Genomic DNA, 12008 nt, shown 5'->3' on the forward strand with positions numbered 1-12008 from the left:
CTGTGGGAACCCCCTGCCCGCCCTGGCCGCAGTGGGGATGGAGGAGGGAATTAGGGGTGGTGGCTGCGTGAGCCCCGTGGGTGTGGGCCATGCTCAATCCCAAATCTCTTCTCACTGCAGCCAGCGACACCCGGCTGTGGGGGAGAAACCCCCCAACCTGGACAGCAGCACCCCACTGCCGCCAGCCAGCACCGCCCCAGCCCCCACTGCCCCTTGCTGCCCGACACCCACAGCCCCCCCATCCCAATTTCCCACGGCCACTCCCTGCCCCATAAACCCCACACCCACCCCCACATCCTGACCCCCCACAGTCCTACCCTGCCCCATAACCCCTAATTCCACAGCATCCCCCTGAGCCCCCACAGCCTCTCCCTACCCTATAACCCCCACACCCCCATCCTGCTACCCCACAGCCCCTTCCTGCCCCATAACCCCTAATTCCACGGCCCCCCAATCCCCCACATCCACAGCCCCTCCCTGCCTCATAAACCCTAATTCCACGGCCCCCCAATCCCCCACACCCACAGCCCCTCCCTGCCCCATAACCCCTAATTCCACGGCCCCCCAATCCCCCACACCCACAGCCCCTCCCTGCCCCATAACCCCTAAATCCACGGCCCCCCAATCCCCCACCCCCACAGCCCCTCCCTGCCCCCTAACCCCTAATTCCACGGCCCCCCAATCCCCCACCCCCACAGCCCCTCCCTGCCCCCTAACCCCTAATTCCACGGCCCCCCAATCCCCCACACCCACAGCCCCTCCCTGCCCCCTAACCCCTAATTCCACGGCCCCCCAATCCCCCACCCCCACAGCCCCTCCCTGCCCCCTAACCCCTAATTCCACGGCCCCCCAATCCCCCACCCCCACAGCCCCTCCCTGCCCCCTAACCCCTAAATCCACGGCCCCCCAATCCCCCACCCCCGCAGCCCCTCCCAGCCCCACAGGCCGCAACCTCTCCCCCCACCCACAGCCCCTCCCTGCCCCACAGGCCGCAAATCCCCCCTCCCAGCCCCATCCTCCCCCTCTCCCGCCCCCCTCAGGCCCCCCAAAACCCCTTCCCCACCCCCCAACTCCAGCCCCACAGCCCCTCCCCCCGCCCTCCCCCCCCCCCCAACCTGAGCCGCCGCCGCCCGCGTCGCCGCCGCCGCATTCCACCACAGCTGCCGGCTCCGCCCACCCTTGGCTCCGCCCACCCCCCCTCGCCGTGCGACGCCCCCGCCGGGGCGTCGCACGGCGAGGGGGGGGTGGGCGGAGCCAAGGGTGGGCGGCGCCGCGCTGATGTGGCCCCGCCCACCCGCAGCGCTGTTCCTCCGCCAGGTCCTCCCGCCCGCCAGGGGGCGCCCCCCTTCCCCGCGGGCGAAAAGCACCGAAAAGCGCGTTTTTCACCATTATCCAATTTTATTAATTCCAGTGGCACTAATACAGGCGGCGATGGTCACGACAGTCACACTGCAGACGGGCATGTCCCCTCTCCCTCCTCCCCCCCCCCCGCCCCTTTCCTTCCTCATGTTGGGGGAGAAACCTCCCCCGGCCCTTCTGCAGAAACACTTGCGAGTCCAATAAATACAGAATTGGGCAAAATCTAGTGGAAATGTTTTAGTTACAATGGCAAAGATGAGTCATGTGCAACACAGAAACCTATAAGGCTTTTTTTTTTTTGTTGGTGGTGGTGGTGTTTTCTCCTCAAAGTCTCAAATCTCTATGAAACCAATTAACAACGCAAAGAGATGGTGGTCACGGGCGTCTACCCCTTCACACGGGCGTTAACGCTAATTAATTAATTTTTTTTCTCCCCCACCCCCCCCACCCCCTCCCCCTTTCTTAAAGAGTCCAACGAGTTTAATTAGAGTTTGTCGAGGAAGTTGTCGAGGGCGGGGATGCCTTCCTTCAGCCCTTTGCGCTTGCGGGTCTCAGCCACCACTTGGCAGGGTCGGCTGGCGCTGTCGAAGGGATCCCCGGGCAGGATCTGCCAGTGATCGAAGACGCACTGGGGGAAGGCTTGGCCCCCCGTGTTGGACCTCAAATCCGCTGTGAAACCTGGGAGGAAGAAGAGAGAGGGGGTGTGAGGTGGAAGGGACGTGGTTGGGGGTCACCGCTGGCAGAACCCACGCGCTGGGTCACCACCCTGGAGCAAAGGAACCCAAAAACTTAAGAGATGCCAACCACAGCGCACCTCCGACATGAGGGACAGTTGGGGTGGGAGGAGAAGGCTCTGGGGAGCCCTCAGGCAGCCTCTCAGTGCTTCAAGTGCTCAGATGGACATGTAGTGATGAGGGGTAATGGTTTTAGATCAAGAGGAGAGATTTTGACTGGATGTGAGGAACAAATTTGTTAGGCTGAGGGTGGTGAAACCCTGGCACAGGGTGCCCAGAGAGGTGGTCGATGCCCCATCCCTGGGAACATTCAAGGTCAGGTTGAACAGGGCTCTGAGCAACCTGATGGAGCTGAAGATGTCCCTGCTCGCTGCCAGGGGCTGCTCTAGGTGAGCGGTAAAAGGTCCCCTCCAGCCCAAACCATCCTGTGATGTTGGTTTCCCAAGTGACAGGACAAGAGGGAACCACCTCAAGTTGCACCAGGGGAGGTTTAGATCGGACATGAGAAAAAAAACATCTTCATGGAAAGGGCTGTCAGGCACCGGCTGCCCTGGTCAAGCAGTGGAGTCACCACTGCAGAGGTGTTTAAAGGACACAGACATGGCACTTGGGGACACGGCTCAGTGCTGGCCTTGGCAGCATTGGGTTTACGGTGAGACTTGATCCTAAGGGTCTTTTCCAACCTCAACAACTCTACAAGTCCTTGTGGTCAGACAGCTGGACACAAACACCCTCCCGCGCTCCCTCCTGGGGTCGGTATCGAGCTCCCGGGAGCCACCACGGGCCCAGGCCCAGCCACTCACCGAAGGACTCGTTGACAGGCAGGTAGGCCTTGACCACGAACATGGGGGTGCCGGCCACTTGGGTCTCCTCAAACACGTGGCCACGCTTCCTGTTCAGCACCCCGTAGATGCCACCCACCACCTGCTCCGGGCACTGCAAGAGAGAGGCGTCAGGACCGCGCACCACCCGCTCGCTGCTGCTTTGCCCGGGATCTTCTGGGCTGAGCAGAGGTTCCTCACCTGGATCTCCACCAGGTAGATGGGTTCCATGAGCCTGGGCTGAGCGGTGAGCACGCAGGCGTACAGGCATCTCCTGGCGGTGGGAATGATCTGCCCGCCCCCGCGGTGGATGGCGTCGGCGTGCAGGGTGACATCGTGCACGTCGAAACGCACGCCACGCATGTTCTCCTCGCACAGGACTCCCTGGAAAAGGGGAGCAGGGGGTCAGCCAACGCCACGTCAGGGGACAGCGGGGGCTCCCTAACCACAAGAGCCCACTTGGCCCACCGAGGAGCCATCCAGCAGGTCATCCTCCTTGCCCAGGACTCAAGAACCAGCTACTCCTGCCCCCGAGCCACCACTGCAGCTCCACAGGGGCTGCACCCAAACCATTCACTCGTATCTTCATGTGACGGCTCCGAGGCTCACGCCAGCAGCAGAAGCGCCGACACACATTGATGCTGCTGCAACCCAAGTATTTGGCCAGGAAAAAGTAGTTTTTCCACAATACTGGGACCAAGAATAAAAAGCTGTTGGCAGGGATCTTCCAACAGAAACTAATTTCACAAAAAGCAATGTTAACGGGAAAAAAAAACCCCCACACTCTCCTGTTGCTGTTCCCAGTCTACCTGTAAACTTGTTATTTTCGAGTCATCTCCTGTCTAGTCCTGAAAAAATAATCAGGAAACAAGACCCGATCCTTGCTGAGGCTCTCTGAGTATTTTTCACTGTCTTTTGATGCCAACTGTGTTACTCCCCTTAATAGCTCCTGTCCCTGCTGCTGCGTTTGGCTTTCGGAAAAGCTTTTCAGAATTTTAAGCACGCGCTGCCATGATTAATTTCTCTGCAGCCCTGGGAGAAAATGTTTTGTCTTGAGGTTGGGGGGTGTGTGTGTCTAAGCTTATGTGACATCTGCACCCCAGCTCTCATCGAGTTTCGTTTATCCTAAAAGACAGCTCTGAATTATAAACGTGTTGCACCGTACAGGACCGGTTTTCCAAAATTTCTCCGAAAAGAAACGTGTGCGAGAGCATTCCTGACGCCACTTGCCCCAGCGCGATCCCAGCCCTGCCCCTACCTCCTTTGTCGCCCACTGGAAGCCGGCCACCACGCTGTCCTTGATCTCGTTCAGGTACTGCACTCCCTTGGTGATGTCGGTCAGGATGTTGGGGCCGGTGCCGTCGGGACCGAAGCACCAGATTTTCCTGGCTTCGGTGACATCCCACTCGTACTTCTCAGCCAAGTAGCGAGCTCGCTGCTTCAGCTCCTGACGAGCCGAGACCTCGCCCTTGTCGATGTCTTCAGCCAAACCATCTGGGAAGGGCCGAGCCTTCATGTAGAGCCTGTTGTGTTTGTTGGGGGACTTGGAAAGGCACATCACGTTGGATTCCTCGCTGACCGTCTCACGGTAGGACACAACAGGATCCGATTTCTGCCGGGACAGAGAGCAGTGAGCCACCAACCAAACCCCAGCTCCCCCAACACCCGCTCAGAGCCCCCCTACCTTAATAGGAATGCAGGCGTGGTCCTCTTCGAGATCCTTCAGGCAGATCTCCAGGTGCAGCTCCCCGGCACCAGCGATGATGTGCTCCCCAGACTCCTCGATGATGCACTGAAAAGACCATTTACAGGGCAGGTGAGGCTTTTTGACTGCCACACAACGAAAGCTCTCCCACATAAAAATACTAGTGATCGTCTCTGATCTCCATCTTTGACTCGTAGAGCTGCTTTTAGGTGCTCTTCCCACTGCTCTGGGGACAACTGAGCACCCAGCCCAAGGTGAAACGCACCATTCCTTCCCACTCTGGTAGGGCTGGGATCAATACTCAAGACTTTCCTGCCAGCACCCCCAGTACAACCACGATTAAAAGCAAGCAGCCTCCTGTGCCAGCGGGACCAGGGTTTCTCCTGTCCCCAAAACCACTTCGGGTATTCACCTGCACCATAGGGTCAGACTTGGCAAGACGCTTCAGTCCCTCCACGAGCTTGGGCAGGTCAGCCGGGTTCTTGGCTTCCACAGCCACGCGCACGACAGGGCTGACGCTGAACTTCATGACTCTCATGTTGTGAGCGTGCTCGAAGGTGGTGATGGTTCCAGTCTTCACAAGGAACTGGTCGACACCAACCAGACCGACAATGTTTCCACAAGGCACGTCCTCGATGGGTTCAACGTAGCGGCCCATCATGAGAATGGTCCTGGTGAATGAGAAAGTTGTTTTACTGGAGTCTGGAAGAGGAGGTCCCAGCAGGCGGCATCGTGGAGTTGAAGTCCACAGCCAAGCACCTTCCCTGGCCTCAGAGAGCAGAGGAGACCCAGGACGGCACCAGAACCACCCACCTGAACCCCAGAGCACACCCCAGCCAGGACTGACCTTTGAATTGGCTTCAGGTACAGATCCTCCTTCTTGCCAGGTGTGTAGTTTGGTCCCATGATCCTGACTTTCAAGCCAGTCGAGACGAGACCAGAGAAGACACGTCCAAAAGCGTAGAAACGTCCCTTGTCAGAGGTTGGCACCATTTTAGAGATGTACATCATCAGGGGGCCTTTGGGGTCACAGTTCTTAATACCTGGGAGGAGGGAGAGAGATCAGCTTAGTTCAGTACCACTTCTCACATTGGGGTACGGGCCCTGGGTCCTACCCACCCCCGAATCCCAACACGAGACCTGCACCCACTACTGTCCCAGCCTGGGGACTTCTGTTCCGACGGCTGGCCAGCCCAACCAGACAGAAAGATCCTGCTGCTGGTCTTTTAAATGAACAGAGGCTCAGCCTCAGCCTTCGCCACACACCCTGGCTACTCTCCAGCTACTTCAGTAGCTCAGTCCTCCAGAGGAAAGCTCGTAGGCTTGTTTGGTCCGTACTAGAAAAATCTAGAAACTCAAGAATTACCGATCTGCGTACTCGAGAGGACAAGATGGCTACGAGCACGTTGGAGCACCGAGCACTTATGGGGAGAGAAGTCTGGCAGCAAAGCAGTGGCTCATCCTACCTATGGCAGCTTCATCATCAGGGGGTCCCTCGTAGAGCAGCTCACAGCGGTACTTCTGGGCTGTGACGGGAGAAGGCAGGTGAATGGTGATCATCTGCAGCAGGGCATCTCCGGCAGGCAGCCACCGCCTCATCACGGCCTGAGCAGAGATCGGAGGAGTAAGACCCCGTCGGATCCGTCACGACCTGGCAGTTAACCTCTCCCCTCGCTTCCCCAACCTGCCAACAGCACCTTCCCACCCAAGCAGGGGGTGTAGCTGCTTCATAAACGACGTAGGCGGAGCAGCACAACTACCTGTCTCCTCCCCCGCAGATGATTCAGCCCAATCTCACCTTCAGCAGGGGTTTGCCCTCCTTGTCCTTATCTTCGCTGTCAAGTTTGATGTCCAGTTTCTCAATCAGTTTAGCCGCCTCCTCTTTCTTGAAGTTCATGATGGCATCAAAAACCTGGAACAGCAGCAGCAGTCATGAACGCCGCCGCCGGTGACCCAGTTTGAAGCAGCAGCACAAGTGCCTCTGAAGAGAATCTCTGTTCTCGCTCATCACTCGGCTGAACCCACTTGGAGGCTCACCCTGGCCTGCGCAGTACCTGCCAGCAGCTTCCCTGCCCGCTCAGGGTAACTAGAGGTGTCAGATATTTGAATTTCTTCAATCAAGACAAGTCAGGTCAAAGTGAAGAAATTTTCCATCATCACCCACTGGAACTGAACCAAAGCATAAGGCACCAGCAAGGGCTCAACACTAAGGAACTCACCTTGAAGATGGGGTCAAGGATCAGCTGGCAGAAGGTCCTGGGCAGTTTCTTTCCATCCGGGCTCGTAGCAGATTTGCTGAACTTGCCAGTGGCCGGATCAAAATATCTGGAGAAAGAATCAAGTCAGACACATACCAATGCTCAGCTACAACAGCTTGTTCTGCTTGCTCAGGCCAGAGGCAAGAGCTGCTGGTGAGAACCATCTTCATACTCTCCCCCATCACTCCAAGGCTTTCAGAGCCCACCACAATGCGTTTAACTCACGTTGCCCACTCACCGCCCCCTCCCCATTTATCTGTTTCTGCAAAAGATTTTATGGGCAACAGCTCTTTTGCTGGCACACGGACCAAGCCACCGAGGCTGTAAGCAGGCACGACCACATCCTCCCTCCTCACCCATTTTCCACAGCGCCAGGCCGCAGCCCCACAGAGCCAGCCCGGCATGAACACCAGCCACCGCGACTCCTCACCTGTCTCCCCACAGTTTCTTCATCATGTCTTCTACTTTCTTGGCACGCTCCGATGGATTCAGCTGGGCATCACCCTTGGCAGCGAACTTCGCAACGTACATTTCAGCGAACTGTTTCAGGGTGAAAGCCCAGCCATGCAGGCCAGAACCAAAGCCGACGGTGCCGAGCACTGGATCGATCTGAGAGGGAACAGACAGGACAGCTGGGTTACAGAGGAGCAGCCCCAGCTCTTGCAGCCACGGAGCATCACAGCTTACTCAGTCCCAAACAACTCTCAAGTACAAGAACAGTGTGAAGACGGAGCTTCAGGACTATGGGACCCTCGAGCAGGTCGGTGACAGCAGCCATCTCCAAGTTGTGGGGACAGCCCGGCCCACACCCGCCATTTTAGCTTCATACTGCAGAACTAGGTGGGTTTTTCACCACCTCCGACAGCTACGGACTCAGACAGCTCAGCAACGGCTTAGAGGTGCGTGCAGGTAAGAACCTGTCCTTCACGGGGAGGATCAGCCACGCAGGAAAACCTGCAGCATGCAGGAGAGCGCTCAACGGGGGGGGGAACAAAGCACAAGCTTCTCCGACAGCCCCGCTCGCTACCCAGGGACCCAGCGGGGAGCGGTGCTGGGAGCACAGGACTGGCAAACACCTACTGGCCTTCCCTTCCATTTCAGGAGATGGCCGGGGGAGGGATGCTGCGTAGGAGCCTAGGATCTCACGTCACCCGACATCACAGATGTGACGTGGGCAAGAAGGTGTCCTACAAAACAAGGGCACCCTCGGTAAAGAGAGAAAATACTTTCCTGTATTCGCAGTCTTTATTTGCTCGAGCCTTGAACCAACAGATTTCAGAGGACGGCTTGCCAGAGCCCCAAACCAACGCAAGCCTGGGTAGTACTGGCATTTTGTCCTTCTCCTCTCACTTCTCCACTTGAAATAGGAAAGAACGACTACGGAGACAACTGCTGCCTCTCACTAAAGGGGATTATTTCGAACGCAGCCTCCGCAGCCTCCCACCTACCATGATATTTCCCATGGGGCCACTTTCTCCTTCTCCATACGTGGAGATAATGACGTTCACGTTTTCCACGATGCGCTGGAAGGTCTGGTACAGCTCTTCTGGCTCCAGCTGCAGCTCCAGCAGCGCTCGGTCCATCTTGTTCATCATCAGCACAGGCTTGATCCTCTCGGCAATGGCCTGACGCAGCACAGTCTCTGTCTGCACGCACACGCCTGTCCAACACAGGGGAATTAATTATCCTCATCTTCAAGCTCACCCAACACACACTCCAGTTGCATACAGCTGCAGAAAACCTTACCAGAGACACAGTCTACAACAACCAGGGCACCATCAGTGACACGAAGAGCAGCAGTGACCTCTGAAGAGAAGTCCACGTGCCCAGGAGAGTCAATCAGGTTGATCAAGAAACCAGAACCATCCTTGCTCTGCTTGATGAAGGCCAAATCATTTTCAGAGAGCTCATAAAAGAGGGAAATAGCTCTAAAATAAAAGAAAAACTATTAAAATTATTATCTGACACATTACCCCTCCCCAATGCTTAGAAACAGCCTTTTATCCCACACAAACGGCTGTGCCTGAGCTTAAGGATTTCCTGACTTGTGTTCCTGGGAGGCCAGCGGGGAAGAGAACCAGGAGCATAGGCTAAAATCTGTCCTTCCTATGCTCCCCTCCTGAAATCATAACCCCTCCTGAAATCATAACCCCTCCTGAAATCATAACCCCTCCTGAAATCATAACCCCTCCTGAAATCATAACCCCTCCTGAAATCATAACCCCTCCTGACTCCATGCAATTTAAAGTGCCAAAGATGGTTCCATTTCTTCCAAGCCATGATTTATCAGTTGTTTTTTTCTCTACTAGGCCTCTTTTTAATCTCTTTTCATCCCCCTCAGGGTCCTCAGGCCGCCCATGGTGACACAGCCGCCAGGTACATCGCCAGAGACACTCCCCAGACAGTCTCAGCACCGCATCCACGGGACTCCAGCGGCCACCAGCCACGTCCAACAGTCCCAGTGCTGAAGCAGAAGGCTGAAGCTCCCACTGCGCATCTCTCTCCTGCCAGGTAGTGCTTCACAATTCCCCAGAAGCTGATCAATGCTCGCTCTTTCATTTAAGCAATCCCCAGGAGCAAGAGCTGAGCTCTTGAACTAGACTAGAGAAAGCCTGATGCCGTCTTCTTTCAGCTCACGATCAAACCAGTGGAGGACTCAAAGCCTCCCCAAGCACAGACCACGCAGCAGGAGCACTGAGGTGCCTGAAGGGAGGGAACTCACGTTGATTTGATGGTGATGCACCGTTCCTGCTCATCCTTCCTTGTGTCGGTGAAACGGGTCTCCCCCGCACGGGCAGAGGCAATGATACCAGCTTTGCATACCAGAGAATCAGTCAAGGTTGATTTGCCGTGATCAACGTGGGCTATCACAGACATGTTTCTGATGTTGGCCTTTTTGTCCATGATGGCCCGTATCTGGTCTACTGTGAAGTTCACCTTGAAGAGTCAGAAGGAGAGGAAGAGAAAAAAACGCAGGGTATGTAGAAACGATTTGGGCAATTCCAGGAAGCCCAACCAACGGCACAAGTACCTGCCATAGTCACGGTGACACCGATTCCTGCAGCCTGCGTTATAACACACCTCACAGCAAGGGCACCGCACACACCGGCGTGACAGGCCGACAGGCCCGGGCCCGGAGGGCCAGCACCCAGCGCGCTCCCTCTGCGGCTTAGCGTCCTACAAACCGCGGCAGCGGTCCCTTGAGGCAACCCCCCTCCTTTAAAACCGAACCCTCCGCAGCGGGCGGGTGACAGCCCGGTGCGCCGGTAGCATTGCCCCCGCCCGGGCCGCAGCGTTACATAAGGGAGGCACCGACCACCGCAAAGGCCCGTCCTTGGCGTCAACACCGCCCCGGTGCCACATCACCGCCGATCCCCCTCCCCGCAGGGCGGGCGTAGCGCCACCGGGCCGCACCGGCACGACGGCGGCAGCCCCGGCACCGGGAGAGGAGAGCCCTACAGGGGCTGACACAGACCCCCAGGGCCGCCCAGCCCCACCCGCCGGGCAAGGACCCTGAGTCTCCCCAGGGACAGTCCCCTCCCCCGCCCCGGCACGCTTTCCAGCCCCACCCCTCTCCCCACAGCAGCGGCCCAGCCCGGCACGACAGGCCCCCGCCGGCCCCCCGCGCCCTCCCGGGACAGCCATCCCCACCGACGCGGCGAGAGCGGTGCCCGCTCAGCCCCCCGAGACGGCGGCAGGACGCGGGGCCTCACCATGGTGGCGGATGGCGGTGGATTCTCCGGGGCGGGGGGGTTACAGCAATGGCGGCGGCGACAGCCCTGTCTCGCTGGCGAGCGCAGAGCGGGCGGAAGAGAACGCTGACGTCAACCGCCCCCTTCTTATACGACGGCGCCGGCCGGGGGGCGGAACCTGCGCAGCCGGCACTCAATGCGCATGCGCTTCAGCACCTCTCTAGCCCGCAGCGGCCGGCAGGCTCTATGGTTGGGAGGGCTGTTCCGCTGGGGCGGGACCACGTGGCCGCTCACCGGGGCTGCACCGGGGCCTGCGGGGGAGCTGGGACCGCTCCGCCCCGCCCCGCCATGGCTCTGCCCGGGCCGCAGCGCGGGCAAAGTCCTCCCCACCCGCTGCCGGTAACTCGGGTGGGAACCGGCCCGGGGGAGCGGAACTGGTACGGCCACTGTGGGCGGGGATCCCCGGGGATCCCCCGGTGAAAGCCCCCGCCGCCGGCCCCGCTAGAGCGGCAGGCGAGCCCGGGGCCTCAGCTCCCAGGAAGAGGCGGTAGGACATAGTCCGGTTCCGGCTCGGGCACCAGCACCGGCGACCGTCGGGCCCCGCCCGGCCCCTCCCCGCCATCGCCGGTCGGGCACTGCCGCGGCTCGGCAGCCCCCGCCCGCCCCGGCCCCGCAGGGTCCTCGTTGTGCGCATGCGCCGGCCGGGACGGGCGTCAGAGGCGACCTCGGCGCTGCAGCGCCCCCCGCGGGCGGGGAGGAGCGCGGCGGGGCCGGTGGTACCGGGACGGAGGGAACCCGCGGGGCCCCGCACCCGGCGGGGCTGTCACGCAGCGGCAGAGCTCGGGCACCGGGGCGTCCCCGTGTGCCCTCGCCGTGCCCTCACCGCCCCCTCCCCCCCCCCCCCCCCGCACCGCGTCCCGGGGGTGCCGGTGGGCACACGGTGCTGCCCCGGGAGCGAGGCCTCAGCCTGCAGCCCCGGGCCGTGCTGCTGGGCGCGGGGCCGTGGCTGCCCCCAGGGCTGCCGGGCTCCGGCTGGGACCCCGGGGGCCACCCGGGGAGCCCATCGGCCCCGCTCCTCCCTGGGCCGCGGTGGGATTCCTTGTGCTCCGGCAGAGCCCGGGATGGTGGGCCGGAGGGTGCAGAACGGCTGCCCGGTGCCAGGGAAGCCCCCGCGCACGGTTTGGGGAGGATTCCTCCCAACCCAGCGCGGGCAGGAAAGGCCAAACTCCCCTCGGTTCATCCCAGCAAGTCGGGAAGGTGAAGCTCTACGCAGGGAAGAGCATTACCCGAGTTAGGATCGCACCGAGGGGAGGTTACGCGCACGGGCGAGGAAAAAGGACTCCAGACAGGGGGGGAGTGTATCTGCCCATCTTCACGGCATAAATATTTTGCCCCTTTTTCCTCCTTTTCAGCATTGCCAGAGGCCGTTGCTCCACCTC

At 59.5% G+C, this 12008-nt stretch overlaps 1 protein-coding gene and 1 non-coding gene across 2 annotated transcripts; both read right to left on the reverse strand.

Annotated features, from left to right (window-relative positions):
- Positions 1-1809: 1809 nt before the first annotated feature.
- Positions 1810-10673, reverse strand: EEF2 (eukaryotic translation elongation factor 2). Its single transcript, XM_086477332.1, has 15 exons — positions 10591-10673; positions 9600-9814; positions 8624-8805; positions 8326-8537; positions 7308-7486; positions 6839-6944; positions 6418-6531; positions 6086-6224; positions 5467-5662; positions 5032-5290; positions 4599-4706; positions 4173-4526; positions 3116-3298; positions 2897-3029; positions 1810-2037 (listed from the first exon to the last, which is right to left on the reverse strand). Exons 1-15 carry the CDS (start codon positions 10591-10593, stop codon positions 1844-1846), a joined length of 2577 nt encoding a protein of 858 aa, XP_086333458.1. The 5' UTR covers positions 10594-10673; the 3' UTR covers positions 1810-1843.
- On the reverse strand, positions 6713-6782 carry LOC147413772 (small nucleolar RNA SNORD37). Its single transcript, XR_015184025.1, has one exon. It is a non-coding gene; the product is annotated as a small nucleolar RNA SNORD37 (small nucleolar RNA).
- Positions 10674-12008: the final 1335 nt, after the last annotated feature.

Source organism: Leptosomus discolor, chromosome 24 (genome assembly GCF_034619465.1).
Source record: "Leptosomus discolor isolate bLepDis1 chromosome 24, bLepDis1.hap2, whole genome shotgun sequence".
Lineage (NCBI taxonomy): Eukaryota > Metazoa > Chordata > Aves > Leptosomiformes > Leptosomidae > Leptosomus > Leptosomus discolor.